Here is a 19,168-nt window from a genome sequence, read left to right on the forward strand (position 1 = left end):
GAGCTGCTCATCTGCTAAACAGCATAGGGAGAGAACAGCTTGCATGCAAAAAATACAGACTGGCAGGGAGTGCGGTTTTACCAGTGTCCCCTCCTACTACTACTATATAACTTTTTTATATATATATATATATATATATATATATATATATATATATATATATATATATATATATATATATATATATATATATATATATATATATATATATATATATATGTAGAAGGGCTGTGGCACACACTTACTGGAGCAAAGACCCAGGTGCTAGTCAGAAAATAATTTCTACAGGAATATATATATATATATATATATATATATATATATATATATATATATATATATATATATATATGTATATGGGCTGCATTGGTTCAGTGACAATAAGGCACAGCTAATATTAACAACAATCAAGTTAAATTATAGTTTGAGGTTTGGTTTTTTTGTGTTTTTTTTTTTTTACACTTATAACATTGCGTACAAACACCCTAAAAAAGTTAAAACACAGACGGGGTAACCGATTATATCAAACCAAAACGTTTTTTTTTTTTTTTATAAAATGATTTCTATCGTTGCAACGGAAGGGACAAATAGAATGGTGATCAATGATGGCATTAGAGTAATGGATGACCCTATGCCAATTATGGCACACATCTGCATAGGCATCACAGCATTCAATTTTGGGAAATATCAATTCTGGCACCTCTGGTCTTGTGTTTAAGCCACAAGGCCATTTACACTGAATACCATTCAGAGGAAAAAGTATATTTAATATATAATTTAAATCCACTCATCTTTGTTTTATTTACTGCTGTACTCTATATGTATGTGTGTGTATATATATATATATATATATATATATATATATATATATTATATATATTATATATATATATTATATATATATATTTATTTTTATTTATATGTATATATATGTATATATATTTATTTATATTTATAGAATCTAAATTTGTTTCGTTTAGACAGCCAGAAATCGCAGTGCAAAAAGTTTTTTCTTTTTCTTCAGCTCACGATCAGGAGACTTTTTGCAATCAGAATCGTTGTTTTTTTACTCAATAGTACCACTGTCCTCGTTCCTAAGGCGAAAGGGGCTTGGTCTTATTTCTCTGTCCACAGAGACGTGACGCGGATCTTTGGGTGGGCAGTCTACTGTTTCTGCTGTAAAGGCTGACGGAGGAAGGACCGTTTATCTGAAAGAGGAGAAAAAAAAAAATAGCTCGAAATATGGGAAAAAAATAAAATATTGGACACGAGGAAATGGAACTGAAACTGGAATACCGAACTGTAGTCAGATGGACTGAACCATTCAGGCAAGGAGCAAACTAAACACTTCCAACTGCTGGGGATGCTGAGGCTCGGCCATTCTATAGCAGATGTGCCCCTGTATCATCCACAAGTAACGGGACTTACCTAATTTGTGTTTTTGGTTGGAGAAATTTCTGTGATCGGTCTGTCTGCAAGAGTCGGCTGCTGCACCGGATTCTGTACATTACTGTGTGAGGCAATGGATTCTCTTAAAAAATAAAGAAAGAAATAAATGGTTCATGGGTATTATTAAAGGGGATGTTCGCCTTAAAATTAACTTTTAGTATGATATAGAGAGTGATATGAGACAATTTGCAATTGGGTTTCATTTTTTATTATTTGTTGTTTTTGAGTTATTTCATTTTTTATTCAGCAGCTCTCCAGTTTTCAATTTCAGCAATCTGGTTGGCAAGGGCCCAAATGACCCTAGCAACCATGCATTGATTTAACAATACATTTGTAGCCTTACAGAGATGGAGTCAGTGAACCCCATCTGAAAGCTAAAAAGAGTAAGAAGAGAAAGGCAATTTATTCAAAAACTATAAGCAATAAATAACGAGAGTCAATCGCAAAGTTGCTATGAATAGTACATTATAAAACATACTAAAGACCATTTTATTGGTTTTAGAATGCGTTATTAAAGCTGTTTGGCCTTATTCTAAACAAATCAATATTACACTGTGGCCTGTTCTTCTGTTGTTTGCTGCCACCAAGTGGATATTAGTGCTGCATCAAAAGAGGCAAAGTTGTTGAGGGCATCTCTTTCAAATCAGCAAGAACAGGGCAGGTAAATATGAAGTGGTACACCATCTGCAGCTGGCCAGAGAAACAACTGTTCACACCTTTATTCTCTCTCATCAGAGAAATACAAATCCGCATAAAAGTAGTACAGAACTCTGGCTTTAGATTTTAGTTGGTTGGTTTGGCTTTGGTTGGGTAAAGAACAACAAGGTTGAGGAAAGTAAATTTCTCTAGATCTGTACTTGTGCCCTTTTAGGGCAGAGACAGACGAGAAGATTCGGGGAGATTAGTCGCCCGGCTACAAATTGCCTCTTCTTTGGGCGACTTATCTGCCCGAACTGCCTCCCTGCCGACCAGAAGGCACTTGGATGACTTTGTTTTCCAAAAGTTTCCTCGACTTTCCCCCCCCGCCGGCTAGAATCTAAATCGCCAGCGGGATGGCACTACGAGTGCCATCCCGCCGGCGATTTAGATTCTAGCCGACGGGGAGGAAGTTTGGGGAGATCAGTCGCACGAAGTACAGGCGATTTGTCACCAGATCGACTAAATCTCCATGAATCTTCTCGTTTGTCTCTGCCCTTACAGAGGAGTTATTGAGAGTGTAGTGACAATTTCTATAATGGTCTGGTATGGCAACTGTAGTGCTAGTGACTGCAAGAGGTTGCAAAAAAATGTGAGGACAGCAAGTGTAATTATTGTTGCGTTTCTACATTCAATTCAAGAGATTTTTAAGAAGAGATGTTTACGTAAGGTATTCGGTATAGTGGATGACCCACTAAGTTTTTTGATCTGCTGCTATCTAGGAGATATCGTAGCATCCATACACTTTCAACCAGGTTTTGTAACAGTTTTATTCCTTAAGTCAAGAGTGCCCATACTTTACTTAGTGAGGTTGTGCCGTTATGATCTACATCCATAAAAGCATTGTTAGCATTCTGTTCCATGGAAAACATGACAAATATTATATTGATTTGTAATAGAATTTATATTACTATGTTTAAAAAAACAACTATTTCTTATGTAGCCTTAACAGAATAAATATCTGAATGAAAAAAGGGCAATTTAGTCAAGCTGTTTGTTGACAGTGTCTTGAGATCTAATGGTCACCAACTTAAGGTCTACTGGTAGATCCCAATCTACCTTTTGGGCACCCCTGCCTTAAAGGAGAAGGAAAGCTACGGAGGCATTTTATTGGCAATAGATTAGCTGCAATAGTGCAAGCCAGAATGCTATATTTATTCTGTAGAATATTTTACCATACCTGAGTAAAAAGCTCTAGAAACTCTCTGTTTGTTTAGGATAGGAGCTGCAGTATTAACATGGTGTGACATCACTTCCTGCCTGAGTCTCTCCCTGCTCTGGGCTCAGATTACAGTAGAGAAGGGAGGGGGGTGGGGAAGAGGAACAAACTGAGCATGCTCTTGCCCAGGGCAAGGAGGTTTAAGCTGAAAACAGGAAGTCTGATACAGAAGCCCATGAGTACACAATAGAAGGAAAGAAATGCAGTGTTTCTTTTGATAGAGGACTCAGAGCGGCACTACTTTGGGGGTTTACTGGTATATTTAGATGGACCTTTCTGATAAGGCTTACTTAGTTTTAACCTTTCCTTCTCCTTTAAGCTGTAAGACTTTCAAATGAGCAATTGCTCTCTTAAAGTTGTGGTCTTTTTTTTTTATAGAAATTCAATGTTTTTAGGCTTCTGTTTTAGTTATGTGCGGGATGGGACTTCCACAACCCTAACCCGCCCTTCCATTGGCCCGCCAGCATCTGACTTCCGTGCTGCTTTTATAGACCCGCGCCAACAGGTATCGGGCCGGCCCGCACATCACTATTCTGTTTTTAATCGTGTCCCTCATAGACTAGATATAAAGGGGTTGCACATGGGAGTTGAAGGTTAAGGTGGATCGTTAGGGATAGGTTTGCATAGATTGCACATACTATGGGTTATGCACAATAAATGCACTTTATTATTGGTTGAGAGAAGGTAACAGATATGCACTTTATTGCACAACATAGTGATGGAAAAACAAAGATAATGTGAATTATGGTTATAGGTACAAAAATAGTTCCTTATATTAGGAACAATCAGGCACAATTATTGCACTTTATAGTAAGGTTGGTAGTAGATGTTAGAGAAGGTGTGATTGCACAAATAAATGTCACAAAAAAAAAAAAAGAAATACTTTAAAAATTAAGGAGTGGTAGTTAGTAAAATGGGTTTTCTTTTTTGTATTTTCTTTATATATTCTTGAAATATGTGTTGGATTTTTTAAACACATAATATGTTTGTTTGGGAGTATGTGTAATATGTATGTGGTCTGGGGCAGGACAGGGACATTAAAATTTCGTCTCATGTATCCATTTTTTTTGTATGCAAAAGAGATTAATAAATATGACTATATTAACTAGTATGTGTATGCAATGCAGAAAAAGTTATCAATATGTGAAACAAGTGCCTGTCGGGAATCTACAACCAATAGCAAATGACAGCCCCCGACCCTAGGGATGACACGCAGCACAGCAGCTGTGTATCCGCATCTGCAAAGCGGTTTTCAGCTTGTGGGCTAAACTGTACCCTCTTAGGACAGAAGAGCTTGGCCAGCATTGTGAAAGGGTAAGTGACTTCTTTAATCACGGAGAAATGTTCAACTCCTAATTCTACCATGCAAAACACGAAAAAATAGAGCTGGCACTAATCCGGTAGCCCAAAAATATGATCAAATCAAATAGAATCCAGGAGTCACGAAGTATTAATAAAGTAGTACAAAAAGTTTTATTGCATCTTGTATAAAAAATAAAAGCCTGACGCGTTTCGTGTCCACACAGGACACTTAATCATAGGCTAACTGGTACATATTACAAACACAGTATTTAAAGGAGTGAGAGCCAATAGAAAATGACATGGGCGGATTTACAATCAATTTACAAAAAAGGGTGTATTGCTGCCCCTAGTGGCTCATTATCTAAAAAGCAAAGCTAGTACAAATAGTAGTTCTAATGGATGTACTATTGAATTTTTTATACAAGAAAATAACAATATCCTTCAAATATGAATAAGTATCATTACAAAAATCACAAATATAATATAGATAAATATGAAAAACAAAAAGCAGGGGTTGTTTATAAAATAATAGTTAGATAAAGCAAGAAATATCAAAATCATAATTTAAACCCAATGGTTGTCTGGTTCCTAGGTGAAAAATCCATTTAGCCTCCTTTCTCAGCAGGCCCGAAGTGACATTGCCTCCACGAATATTAGGAACTATTTTATCAATAGCGATTATACTTAAATTGGATACTTCTCTATTATTGCATACAGCGAAATGTTTTGCTACTGGGGTTGTACAGTTGTCTCGAGTGATACTGGAAATATGTTCCCTAATTCTATCCTTTAATCTACGACCCGTCTGACCTACATATTGTTTCTGACACTTTTTGCATGTTAATAAATATATCACATTTTTTGTGTTACAATTAATATAATGTTGTATAGTGTATTTCTTATTGTTCGTAGAAGAAACAAAATCTGATGTTTTTGTCAAGTACTTACAGGTAATACACCTACTAGCCCCACACTTGAAACAACCCCTGGTTTGTAACCAAGTGTTGTGATGTTCTTGGAATCTAACAAGACTAGGGGTCAACTGATTACCAATTGTTTCAGTTCGTCTCGGAATATATTTTTGTCCTTTTTTAAGAATCTCTTTCAATATAGGATCAGTTTCCAAAATTACAAGATTTTTCTTTATAATGTGTTTAATTTGATTGAATTGAGGACTATATGTTAATACACACGACAAAGCCTCAGAATGTTCTAAGTTAGTTGTGTTTTTTATGTCCTGATCAGTTTTTACACTACCAGTCTTCGCCCTATATCTTTTAAACAAATCTTTTCTATTGACCCTAGTTGCTCTTTTTAGGGCCCTATCTAAAAGACTTTTTTCGTAGCCACGTTGTAGTAATTTAATGTAAAGATCATTAGATTTAGTGAGAAAGTCATCATCTTTTTTGCAAATGCGACGTATACGCAAAAATTGGCTATATGGTATATTGTCAGTTATATGTTTGGGATGACATGAACGGGCATTCAAGAGGGTGTTCACTGAACATGGTTTTCTATATATCGTGGTGACGACCGAGTTGTCTTCTACACTAAGAGTGACATCCAGAAAATTAATCAATGAAGTGTTCAGTTCTTTAGTGAATTTAAGATTGTAGTCATTGGAGTTAAGTTCAGAAAGGAAATTATCAAACATTAATTGTGTGCCTGACCATATTATTAGAATGTCGTCAATGAAGCGGCCATAGTATTGTATATATTGTGAAAAATGATTATCATCTTGAAAAATGTGCAGTTCTTCCCACCATCCTAAAAATAAATTTGCATAGGAAGGTGCGAATTTTGCACCCATGGCTGTTCCGCAACACTGTAAATAATATTCGTCATTAAAGAGGAAAAAATTGTGCGTGAGTAAGAAGTGAATTGCTTGCAATAAAAAAGAAATGAAATTAGTATCATAAGTACTATATTGATTCAAATGATATTCTATTGCTCTCAAACCTAAATGATGTGGAATGCAAGAATACAATGAAACAACATCAATGGATGCCCATTTATAGGTAGTCTCCCAATGGAATGTATTAAGAGCATGTATAAGATGTCCACTGTCTTTCAAGTAACTAGGTAGTCTAAAGACCAGTGGTTGCAAAAAATGATCTATAAATTCACATAAGTTCTCGCCTAAAGAGCCTATCCCTGCTATAATCAGGCGGCCAACTGGTGGTCTAGAAGGTTTGTGTGTTTTCGGTAAGTAATGAAAGATGGCAGTTTTAGGGTGTTCAACATTGAGAAAATTAGCTGTTGTATCATCATTCTACCAACCAGATGTAGCACATAAAAGCTGCAGCACAAGCGTACCTGTCACATGTGTCTGTCACTGTTTCAAGCTGGGATGTGGATTCATCAGTTTCACCATTGCAAGTTACCCTGCTCTCTGCTCCATCACCCTCCTTGCAGCTGGATGTCTCTTCCATTGTACCTTTTTCTGCACCGGAACAGGGTGGCACTGCTGGGCTTTCCTGGGATTCACCCAAACACACTGAGGTTTTGGAGGTTTCTAATAAGACATTCAGTTAAGAGGAAGCATTTAGAAGTACTAATATATGTCAACATTCTCATCAAAAAAGAAAATTAACTACAGAACAAGAAGCAAAAAAAGGTACTGCATCAATTTTCTTAAAGTAGGAATTAGGGATGCACCGAATCCAGGATTTGGTTTGGGATTTGGCCAAATCCTTCTGCCTGGGCCGAACCAAATCCAAATTTGCATATGCATCTGGGAGCACCTGGATAACACCTGAACTGGCACTTATATAACAGTGTAACAAACTGTAACTCACAGCACCTTAATACCCCTCTGAATTGTGTCTGTGTGTCACCCTCCCATTTAGACTGTAAGTCCTACGAGGTAGGGTCCTCCAGCCTTTTGTTTCCTGAACACCGAGCACTTAATCTGTATTGTAATAATATATTTATGCGAATTATATTTCTAATAATGCACTTAGTTACTTTTTATTCCAACGACCCCTTGTTTGTTACTACTAATTTATTGTTTTGCTGTACAGTGCTTTGCTCTCGAGGAGCGCTATACAAATAAAAATATACATACATATGCAAATTATGGGCGGGGAGGGAAATTGCATGAATTTGTTACAAAACAAGGAAGTAAAAAATGTTTTCCCCTTCCAGACTCTTATTTGCATATGCAAATTAGCATTCGGTTCGGTATTTGGCCGAATCTTTTGCAAAGGATTCCAAAGTTTGGCCGAATCCAAAATAGTGGATTTGTTGCATCCCTAGTAGGAATAACAGTATTCATTGAAAAGTTAGTTACTAGTACAGGTATGGGACCTGTTATCCAGAAGGCTAGGAAACTGGGGGTTTCCGGATAATGTATCTTTCCATAATCAGGATCTCCATACTTTAAGTCTACTAGAAAATCATGCAAACAATAAATAAACCAAATAGGCTGGTTTTGCTTCCAATAAGGATTAATTATATCTTCGTTTGGATCAAGTACAAGCTACTATTTTATTATTAAAGCCATGGGACCTGTTATCCAGAATACTCAGGACCTGGGGTCTTTCCATAATTTGGATCTTTATACCTTAAGTCTACTAGAAAATCATGTAAACATTAAATAAACCCAATAGGCTGGTTTTGCTTCCAATAAGGATTAATTATATCTTAGTCGGGATCAAGTACAAGGTACTGTTTTATTACAGAGAAAAAGGAAATCATTTTTAAAATTTTTGATTATTTAGATAAAATGGAGTCTATGGGAGACGGACTTTCCGTAATTTGGAGTTTTCTGGATAACGGGTTTCCAGATAATGGATCCTATACCTGTACTGACCAATGATGGGCGAATCGGGCCCTTTTCATGGGAAGTTAACGTCAAACCAAACACCAAACACATTGAAGTCAATGGAAGTGTTTTTTGTGCAATTTTTTTTTTTGGTCATAGAGTAATATTTTGCATGAAGTATCCATGAAACCCTCCTCTAAAGGAAATAGATCATGTACACTATTGGCCTAAACTAATCTAATGCCTGCAATTGGCCATTTAAGTCACAACAATCAATATCTAGTGGAAAGTCTTCCCAGAACTTCTCGAGGAGATTTAAAGGCTTCCCAATCATATTAAAAGATAAGTAAACCTTAAAAATAAGTGATTGTAAAATCGATGAGGGGGCTATTCTAAGCACTTTTGTAATTTACATTCATTATTTATTTTCTTTTTATTCCAAGATATTAAGGGATACATGTACTAATATGAATGAATTTTGTTACAACAGCGCCACCTGCTGGTCAGTTTCTGACCACCAAGTAGTCAAGGAAGTTGTCAGGAGAAAGAAAGATGCTGCTCTGATGTTTATTTGCTTGGGTAAGATTGGGTAATGCCTATGAATAAGTGCCTGTAGGTGCGAAACGCGTAAGGTGGAGCATCAATTGGTCTGTATGCCTACTTTTTAATATTTATGATAAATAAAGAGTGGTTTTTTAACTTTAAGAATTGACTGGGAATATATTTTTGAATTTAAGATTCGAGGGAGGTCCCTATTTTCTTCCAAAGCAAACAAACATCAGATCAGCCTCTTTCTTTCTCCTGACAACTTCCTTGACTACTTGGTGGTCAGACTGGTGGGAAACTGACCAGCAGGTGGTGCTGTTGTAACAAAATTCATTTATATTAAAAGTACATGTATCCTTTAATTTCTTGGAATAAAAAGAAAATAAATAATAAATAGAAATTACAAAAGTTCTAAGAATAGCACTCACTGCTGATTTTAAAGGTTTACTTATCCTTTAACACGCCTGGTTTTGGAATAAAATGTGGAACAGTCCACATACGTTTGGCCTTATAGTGTGCCATACTCACTTTCTTCAGCAGGTAATGTTGTGTTGAGCTCTTCCTGAGGTAAAAGTTTTTCTGAAATTACTGGTGTCCCCCCTTGTACGGTTGTCTGGGAACTAAATACAAAGCAAAATTAGGCCAAGTGGGTGCCCAAACTGTGACACCTATAAAATCCATAACTTGTCACAGTTATCAGCCAGATATTCCCCCACACACACATTGAGGATATTGAGACCATCAGGTTTATGGTGGGTTGGTAGTAAACAGTTGTTTCAATAAACTTTAAATTTCTATGCAGCTATGAGGTTTGTTCATGAAACAAAATAAACCAACCTATTTTTCCCGCTGAAATCAGCCCAGCCTTCTTGCTGGTTGGACTGGGATGAAGAACCATCCCACACAGAAGACCCTGTATCTGGCAGGCTGGCTGATGGAGATGAAGGGGGGTTTGCCGGCGTGGAATCAAAAGTTGCAGTCCAGTTAGACTCTGAAAAACAATGAAATTGTTAGAGATTCAGTCATGATTTGTATGATATAGTTTTTATTTCTAAATGACACTGTTTACACAGCAAATAATTCACTCTACAATAGAAAATAGTCATTCCTGAACCAGCAAGTGTATTTTTTTTAGTTGTAATATTGGTGTGTACGTGCATCTCAGGTAGGTATTCACCGAATCCAGGATTTGGTTCGGTATTCAGCCTTTTACAGCAGGATTCAGATTCGGCCGAATCCTTCTGCCCCAGCCGAATCCTTTTGCCTGGCCAACCAAATCCGAATTTGCATATGCAAATTAGAGACGGGGAGAGAAATCGCACAAATTTTTGTCAAAAAAAAACAAGGAAGTAAAAAAAGTTTTCCCCTTCCCACCCCTGATTAGCATATGCAAATTAGGATTCGGTACAGTATTTGACCGAATCTTTCGCGATGGATTGGGGTTCAGCCGAATCCAAAATAGTGGATTCGGTGCATCCGTAATCTCAGGTCACTTTGCCTGGTCATGTGCTTTCACAAAGAGCCAGCACTTTAGGATGAAACTGATTTCAGGCAGGCTTATCTACCAGGGAGCTGGTATCTTGTTATCTGGTTACCTTCCCATTGTTCTGTTGTTAGGCTGCTGGGGGGGAAGGGGGGTTGATATGACTCCCAACTTGCAGTGCAGCAGTAAAGAGTGACTTAAAGGGATACTGTCATGGGAAAATATATTTTTTTTCAAAATGAATCAGTTAATAAGTGCTGCTCCTGCAGAATTCTGCATTGAAATCCATTTCTCAAAAGAGCAAACAAGATTTTTTTATATTCAATTTTGAAATCTGACATGGAGCTAGACATATTGTTAATTTCCCAGCTGCCCCAAGTCATGTGACTTGTGCTCTGATAAACTTCAATCACTCTTTACTGCAAATTGGAGTGATATCAACCCCCCCTCCCTTTCCCCCCCAGCAGCCAAACAAAAGAACAATGGGGAGGTAAGCAGATAGCAGCTCCCTAACACAAGATAACATCTGCCTGGTAGATCTAAGAACAGCACTCAATAGTAAAAACCCATGTCCCACTGAGACACATTCAGTTACATTGAGAAGGAAAAACAGCAGCCTGCCAGAAAGCATTTCTCTCCTAAAGTGCAGGCACAAGTCACATGACTGAGGGCAGCTGGGAAATTGACAAAATGTCTAGCCCCATGTCAGATTTCAAAATTGAATATAAAAAAAAAAATCTGTTTGCTCTTTTGAGAAATGGATTTCAGTGCAGAATTCTACTGGAGTAGCACTATTAACTGATGCCTTTTGAAAAAAAACATGTTTTCCCATGACAGGATCCCTTTAAGTTTATCAGAGCACAAGTCACATGACTGAGGGTACATGGGAAACTGACAATATGTCTAGCCCCATGTCAGATTTCAAGATTAAATATAAAAAAATCTGTTTGCTCTTATGAGAAATGGATTTCAGTGCAGAATTCAGCTGGAGCAGCTCTATTAACTGATGTATTTTGAAAAAAATAATTTGTCCCAAGACAGTATCCCTTTAAACAAGTAGCTGAAGGTGCCATATTGTTCTTCCTAATTTCAGTTACTGATTTCCATTTTCCTTTAATAAAATCCCTTGCAGAAAAACAATCCTGTTGGGTTTACAGACCATTTTTACAATCCTGTACAGTTGAAAACGGTCATCTGACAATGCAGCATATTGCTGACTGCAGGATGCATTGACAGATAAGGAAGAGGAGTTGCAGATCATGAACAGAACAACAGAATGTGGCCCAACAAGTGTATGGACGGTAGTGTGTATCCTACTGTCCGGCAGGATATTGTGAAGGGTTTAGCTGGTATATAGCCACATTTAGTTGGTTACCTTCATGAGTTTCTGGAGCTGAATCACCGTTACGATCAGTGCTTTCACCTCCACCAGAATCTTCCTCCTCCTCATCTGAATCTCTGCTTCCTTCACTGTCAGTGCTTCCACCACTCCTAATAAAGAAACCGATTGTTGTCACACAAAGAAAAGGACAGTGTCGATACAGTTGACGGATGGTTATTAAACATTAAAAGGGGTTGTTCACCTTTGAATTTACTTTTAGTATGATGTATAGAGTGACATTCACACTCTACAACATACTATAACTTAATTTAATTTAAAGGTGAACATTCCCTTCTGAGAAAATTTGCAATTGGTTTTTATTTTTTTATTATTTGTGGTTTTTGAGTTATTTAGCAGCTCTCCAGTTGGCAATTTCAGCAGTCTAGTTGCTAGGGTCTAAATTACCATAGCAACCATGCATTGATTTGAATAAGCAACTGGAATATGAATAGGAGAGGCCTGAATAGAAAGTAGCAATAAAAATACATTTGTAGCCTGACAGAGCATTTGTAAAAGCTGGAAAGAGTCAGAAGTGGTAGACAAAATTAAAAAACTATAGAAAATAAATAACGAAGACTATTTGAAAAGTTGCTGAGAACGGACCATTCTATAACTTACTAAAAGCTAACAAAGGTAAACTACCCCTTTAAAAGATAGCAATTACATTTCCCTTCACAACTCAATTCAGTACAGGGAATCACCTGGAACAGTTCTATGGTATCTCTCATATCAGAGAATATAGGCTGCTCAGGGAGATTGTCACCCCGAAGAAGAGGCAATTAGTCACCAAGCGACTAAATCTCCCTGAATCTGCCCATGTGCTAAAGACATAATCTTGGGACAATTCGGCTCATATTACTTCCTCCATGACTTTTTAACAGGAATTTACTGGTTTTTGAAAAAACTTCATACCTACACAAATGATTTTAAATGGGTTATATATGAATTTATTTATTTACAAAATATAAAGACAAATGAATTTGTAATTGATGTTTACAATAAATTAAATGAATTGTTCTAAATTATGAATTGTTGCTATATATACACATGAAATTGATTGTTGGTGAATAATTGAGAAGACTTATTTTTTGAATAATAATGAATTGATACATATTTACTGAGTGCAATTTGAGACTGTTTGTTCAAAATGATTTAATCTTTATCAGCTGTTGCTGACAAAGTAGACATCATTAGCGTACAAGAGAGTGCACAGCCATTCCTTAAAGGACAAAGAAAGTCTAAAATAGAATAAGGCTAGAAATACTGTATTTTGTATACTAAATATAAACATGAACTTACTGCACCACAAGCCTAATCAAACAAATGATTTATGCTTTCAAAGTTGGTCACAGGGGTTCACCATCTTGTAACTTTGTTAAACATCTTTGCAAGACTAAGACTGTGCACATGCTCAGTGTGGTCTGGGCTGCTTAGGGATCGTCATAAACAAAGCTGCTTGAGTTCTGCATGGCTGGGAAGTAAGGCGGGGGCTCCCTATGCTGTTCATAAGTATGATTGTTTCCTTGCAGTTAGGGACCATCTGACAATTCCTATCCACAGCAGTAAATGAAGGGGGAATTTCACTGCATACAGTAAGGTTTCTTATAAAAACAGTACACATTTTTTAATTAAAGTATATTGGAGATAGGTTTCTTTTTCATTAAAGAAAGTAAAAATGGGATTTTATTTTTTTGCCTTTCCTTGTCCTTTAATAAACAAACACAGTCTTCAAATATTTGGCCCATGGGCCAAACAGATGGAAATCGTACGAGGGACCATACGGTATATGGGTGCTTTCCTAAATTCCAATAATTCATGCAAAGAGCGCGAATACTTGAACAGTGAAAAGTGATGAAGAACTGCAGCTCTGCATCATGAATTGGCAAACACGATGCAATAGCAAATGACAGTTCCAAAACTGCCTGATCCCCATGAACCCACCTTGTCCCGGAACTTTGTACTGTGCCTGAAGAAAATCGTATCTCCTTTTCAGGCCAGATATCCTCTCCATCTGAGCCGTCATCTTCTTCATCATCAAATTGCTGGATTCGCTCCTTGTAACAAATCTCAAACAAATTGGAGTTGGGCTGAAAGTAAAAAAAAAAAAAGATAATGAAATGATGAAAGAACTTTTGGGAAGTTGCAGGCAGAATAGTCAATTGTAAATACTTACACCCTCTTCATCCGCACTGAGAGAAAAGTTAATGTTGGCTGTTTTATCAAAGGGGGCGCTGTAAGAGAAAAGGGGCATGGTTAATAGGTTTACAGAGAGAGCAGTAATTAACGTCTGCTTGTTCAGATGCAGAACCAAAACCTTCAGTTAATCACCCACGTGAGGTCAGTGACAAAACCCAAGTGTGTAACAGAACCCGCTCCACATAATCTGCAAACTGCCATCATGCGTAGAATGCTGAACCCGTGCAAGCGTGCCCTCTATTCACATTACTGCTTTGGACTTCCAACATCACTGACAATGTTTATGAACAATTTACTGCATTGACTGAACAAACCATGAATATCATACATTTAGGTTGAGAGGATGAAAGGTATGTGTGAATGATGAACTAGGCACACAGACTAGAATGAGACTGTCACACGGACACCTTTAGTAAATAATGCAGTTAAATGGTAGGTCACACTAAGGCTGTCCTAATTTTAGCAAATTATTATAGTCTTGGGCGTTGTTTTAATACTATGGGATATATTTATCAAAGAGTGAAGTGAGAGATCTCCACAGTGAAATTCAACCACTCTACATTCATTTATATGGGATTTTGAAAGGCGTATTTATGAAAGGGTGAATTCTCACTTTCACCCATTGATAAATACTCTTTAAAATCCCACAGAAATGAATGGAGAGTGGCACAATTTGCCGTTAGTGGACTGTGGAGATCTCTATTTTCACTCTTTGATAAATATATCCCCATGCCTTGGGAGTCCCATTCAGCATGGTGGCATGACTTCCCAGACATGGCTGTTTAGACACAGCTAGATTAGACAGGATAGGATAAGGAAAAAGAATAAAAGGGCCATATAATATACTAAGGGGGAAAACAGGAATCCCAGAGAAACATGTAGTTGATTGACATATTGTTCCCCTTAATTTTTGTATGTTCAGTATCTCCATGGGTAAAGCTAGATACCGTAATCAAATGCCCTTAAGCTCTCTGTGCCAAGGAATTGCTCAGGGTAAATATAAAAACTGGGTAAATAAATAAAAAATGTTTCCGTTAATTAGCCAAAAATGTAATGTATAAAGGCTGGAGTGATGGATGTCTAACATAATAGCCAGAACACTACTTCCTGCTTTGCAGCTCTCTTGGTTTCCACTGATTGGTTGCTAGGCAGTAACCAATCAGTGACTTGAGGGGGGCCACATGGGTCATAACTGTTGCTTTTGAATCTGAGCTTAAGGCTGAGGACCCATTGCAAATTCACTGAACAGTTATGTCCCATGTGGCCCCCCTTATAGTCACTGACTAACTCAGAGTTAGAGAGCTGCAAAGCAGGAAGTAGTGTTCTGTTACACATCCAGTCATTTCAGCCTTTATAGATTATATTTTTTGGCTATCGAACTATATTAGAACATTTTTTATTTTGCACAGCCTATTTACCCTGTTTTTATTTGTATACTGAACTGTTCCTTTGAAAACAAAGTATAAAAGATTTTACAGAAAGTAGCGGAGGTAGCCTCACATCTCAGGATCGGGAAAAGAGGCTGATGCATCCAGACAGGAGGTTGCTAGCACATCTGATAAATGGGATCCAGAAAGAAGGTTGAATAATCCAGATATACATTCCTTTCACACCTGATACTTAGTAACCTTCAGTTTGGATCCCAAGTATCAAATGTGAAAGCAGCCTCCTGTCTGGATCCTAAAGATCCATAAAGTAGGATGAAGGATCCAGACAAAACTCTGCTCACTTAAAAGGGATGGTACAAACATAAGAGGGAAAAGAGTCAGTATGTAGTGGTCCTAATAGAAGTTACCCTCCCACTTCATTTAGGCTAGGGCCAGATGGGGGCCGAAATCAGCCTGCTGAAAATTGCAGGCCAATTTCTGCCCCCGACCGCTAGCTGAATCATCTTCTCTGTTCAGGTCCAAAAGCCTTGTAGGCTCCAGCACGAACATACGGATTTCAGCTCAAAATGTAAAGTCTCAAGTTTCTTTGCCGAAGTCCGCTGAATGCATTTATGTTGGAGATGACACTCAGCTTCCAGCCGCGAAGAGGATTCACAGACCCTTGCCCTAAAGCTGGCCATAGATGCACAGATATAATCTTTGTATGATTTTCGGAAAATGTGTGGGCTCCAAAGCAATGTCCCGACAACTATAGTACCATGGCGATTGGTCGTTTAATCGAGAACATCTATGTAGGATAAACATTATTATCTGCATATATTGCCTGACTATATCCATGGGCGACTGTCGCTAGGAGTTGCTTTCATACACAGGAACATGTACAAGCGTTGTTGGAAAGTCCAATATGCAATTTTTACTACACAGTATGGCAAAAAAAAAAAAAAAAAAGCACAGCTCAATACGACGGACTGCCTAAGGGTTAGGGCACACAAGCAGATTTGTCGCCCTGTCGACAAATCGCCTCTTCTTCGGGGTGACAATCTCCCCAAACTGCCTTCCCACCGTCTATAATATAAAATTATATTATTTTTATTATTTGGGGAGATTAGTCGCCCCCGAACTGCCTTCCCGCCAGCGGGATGGCACTCGCGATGCTTTGTTTTCCGAAGTCACCAAAGGTTGCCTCAAGAAGAAACCTTGGGCGACTTCGGAAAACGAATCGCCGTGAATGCCATCCCACTGGCGATTTTTCATTCTAGCCGGCGGGAAGGCAGTTTGGGGGCGACTAATCTCCCCAAATAATAAAAAGCCTCTGCTGCAAATGCCTGGCAGTGCCTTCCAATAAGTTCTGTGTGAATCATATATTTGTACCAATTACTGCACCAAAGGGCAGGCTGCACCTTGGATATATGCCCACTATAGCAATACATTTCTGTCCTTCAAAGGGGAACCATAGCATAAAATTAAAATTTAATATAAGCTTCATGATACTGAAATTAGAAACTTTCAACACCAATTAAAAATTCTGTACCATTTCTGAAATAATCAAGTTAATCTTCACTATTTCTCTCTGCATCTGTTTCTCTTCATTCAGGAGTTGGGTGTTAGATATTCATTGAAAGTTCGATCCAATATATCATTGCCTAGAAGATGTATTAGAGCTCACTCTATTATAATCAGACATCATGTCGCTCTACATGCAGAATTTGTACAAAAGGCAGTTATTTTGTTAGATTTTTTTTGTACTGGAGTCAGTTATTTGAGTGAGCTCGAATACATCTAGGAAAGTAGAATACACTATTTTGGATTCGGCTGAACCCCTGAATCCTTCACGAAGGATGCAGCCGAATACCAAACAAGTCCTAATTTGCATATGCAAATTAGGGGTGGGAAGGGGAAAACATTTTTATTTCCTTGTTTTGTGACAAAAAGTCACATGATTTCCCGCAACGCCCCTAATTTGCATATGCAAATTAGGATTAGGTTCGGCCGGACAGAAGGATTCGGCCGAATCCTGCTGAAAAAGGCAGAATCCTGGCCGAATCTTGAACCGAATCCTGGATTCAGTGCATCCCTAATTGGATCATTCTGACACCCATCTGCTGCATGAAGAGAGAATGAAGAGGAAACAGATGCTGAGAGAGGAATAGGGAATATAAACTTTATTATTTCAGAAATAAAGAAACGATACAGAATTGAATTGATTGTATTTATAAAGTTTCTTGCTTCAGTATGAGGATGCTTATATTAATTTTTCATAGTTCCCCTTTAAGCATTGGATCCCCTATAAATTTTGCTTGGAGACAATCCCAGACATTTTGTTTCAGTGATTTAGCTCAGGAAAGTTAGTGGCAATAAGTCCTTGTGTGTGAGTGTGGATGGAGAACCAGTCAAATGTCCTTCCCCAGGGGGCAGGAGGATGGGAAGGCAGCTTTGATCCCCATGGTTCTTCCTCCTAGCAACCCAAAGCCAGAGACCTACGGGTGGTACAAGGAAGTCACAGTTTCATGCCCTAAAGTTCCTTGGGGAAAAACAGGAATGTTACCTCTTCAGCTGTCGAAAGTGTGCACTGAAAGTTAGAAAGAAAGGGAGAGAGAGGACGCACATCAAAAGGAGGGACTGGAGAGGAATCAGTAATCTGGCCAATAAATTTCCATAGTGCATATACTCAAATCATAGATAATCACCCAGTGTAATAATACAGGGAACCCACTCATGTGCAACCCAATTGTAATGATAAAAAGAATAAAACTTTCCAAATGCAGGAGAGGACAGAAGGTCAAGTTGATAGTTCATGGACAACGGAGAAAAAATACAGAGCAACTCCTTAGAGCAGTGATCCCCAATCAGCGGCTGATGAGCAACATGTTGCTCACCAACCCTTTGCATGTGGCTCCCAGTGGCCTCAAAGCAGGTGCTTATGTCTGAATTATGGGCTTGGAGGCAAATTTTGTTGCATAAAAAACAGATGTACTGCCAAACTGAGCCTCCTGTAGGCTGCCAGTCCTTATAGGGTGCTACCAAATAGCCAATAACTGACCTTATTTGGCAAGCCAGGAAAAATTTTCATGCTTGTGTTGCTCCCCAACTCTTTTTTACATCAGAATGTTGCTCATGTGTAAAAAAGGTCGGGGACCTCTGCCTTAGAGGGTAAGGAACATCAAAATATACAAGCGCTCTATATTGATCAATAAGAACCCTGTATGTCTCAAGCACAATAATGAGCATCAGATTAGTCCTGCGGCGAGTCAGGTACACGCGGGTTACCCGCAAAAACCTGCTGTACCCAGCGGGCAGAAGTTCCGGGTGCGGGTATAGACGCGGGTCGGCGGTTCGTGCCGCGGGTCTCCTCAATAGCAATTTTTACTCCTTTTTCGTGATCACACCTGCCCAGGTTGTGGATAAGGTACTTGCAGGTCGGGTAGCAGGTCCAAGCAGGTAATAATGCGGGTTGCGGGTCCGGGTTGTGGATTGCAGGTACAGGACGGGTTCCAAAAAATTTACCAGCGCAAGACTCGACATCATATCTCTAATATGTATCCCAAGCTGCAGTATATCCCAAGCCAACATGACCCAACATTTCCAGCTGAGAAGTGTTCTCATTACAAGGAAATACCTGCACCACCAGATGTACAAAGATGGCCTCTGTTCAGCTCACCACAAACCAGAAGTGTTGTGAAACACCCCTGGAATGCATGGTAGTGTCCCTTTTCAGCTATACGATAACACATTAGTAGAAGCC

The 19,168-nt window shown here is 38.3% G+C and overlaps 1 protein-coding gene across 3 annotated transcripts in view; it reads right to left on the reverse strand.

Annotated features, from left to right (window-relative positions):
• Positions 1 to 377: 377 nt before the first annotated feature.
• ppp6r1.S (protein phosphatase 6 regulatory subunit 1 S homeolog) overlaps positions 378 to 19,168 on the reverse strand; it is a 68,073-nt gene continuing 49,282 nt past the window's right edge. For 2 of the 3 annotated variants that reach the window (XM_018228235.2, XM_018228234.2), the window contains exons 16-24: positions 17,972 to 17,995; positions 14,016 to 14,073; positions 13,784 to 13,929; positions 11,837 to 11,952; positions 9,816 to 9,969; positions 9,507 to 9,598; positions 6,983 to 7,181; positions 1,429 to 1,531; positions 378 to 1,208 (exon numbers count right to left, since the gene is read on the reverse strand). In XM_018228235.2, coding sequence (XP_018083724.1) covers positions 1,429 to 1,531; positions 6,983 to 7,181; positions 9,507 to 9,598; positions 9,816 to 9,969; positions 11,837 to 11,952; positions 13,784 to 13,929; positions 14,016 to 14,073; positions 17,972 to 17,995 — 892 coding nt within the window. In that variant the 3' untranslated portion in view covers positions 378 to 1,208. The remainder of the gene's footprint in view (positions 1,209 to 1,428; positions 1,532 to 6,982; positions 7,182 to 9,506; positions 9,599 to 9,815; positions 9,970 to 11,836; positions 11,953 to 13,783; positions 13,930 to 14,015; positions 14,074 to 17,971; positions 17,996 to 19,168) is intronic. The other variant, XM_018228236.2, reaches the window with a different exon arrangement.

The sequence above is a fragment of the Xenopus laevis genome, chromosome 7S (genome assembly GCF_017654675.1).
Source record: "Xenopus laevis strain J_2021 chromosome 7S, Xenopus_laevis_v10.1, whole genome shotgun sequence".
In the NCBI taxonomy this organism is placed as follows: domain Eukaryota; kingdom Metazoa; phylum Chordata; class Amphibia; order Anura; family Pipidae; genus Xenopus; species Xenopus laevis.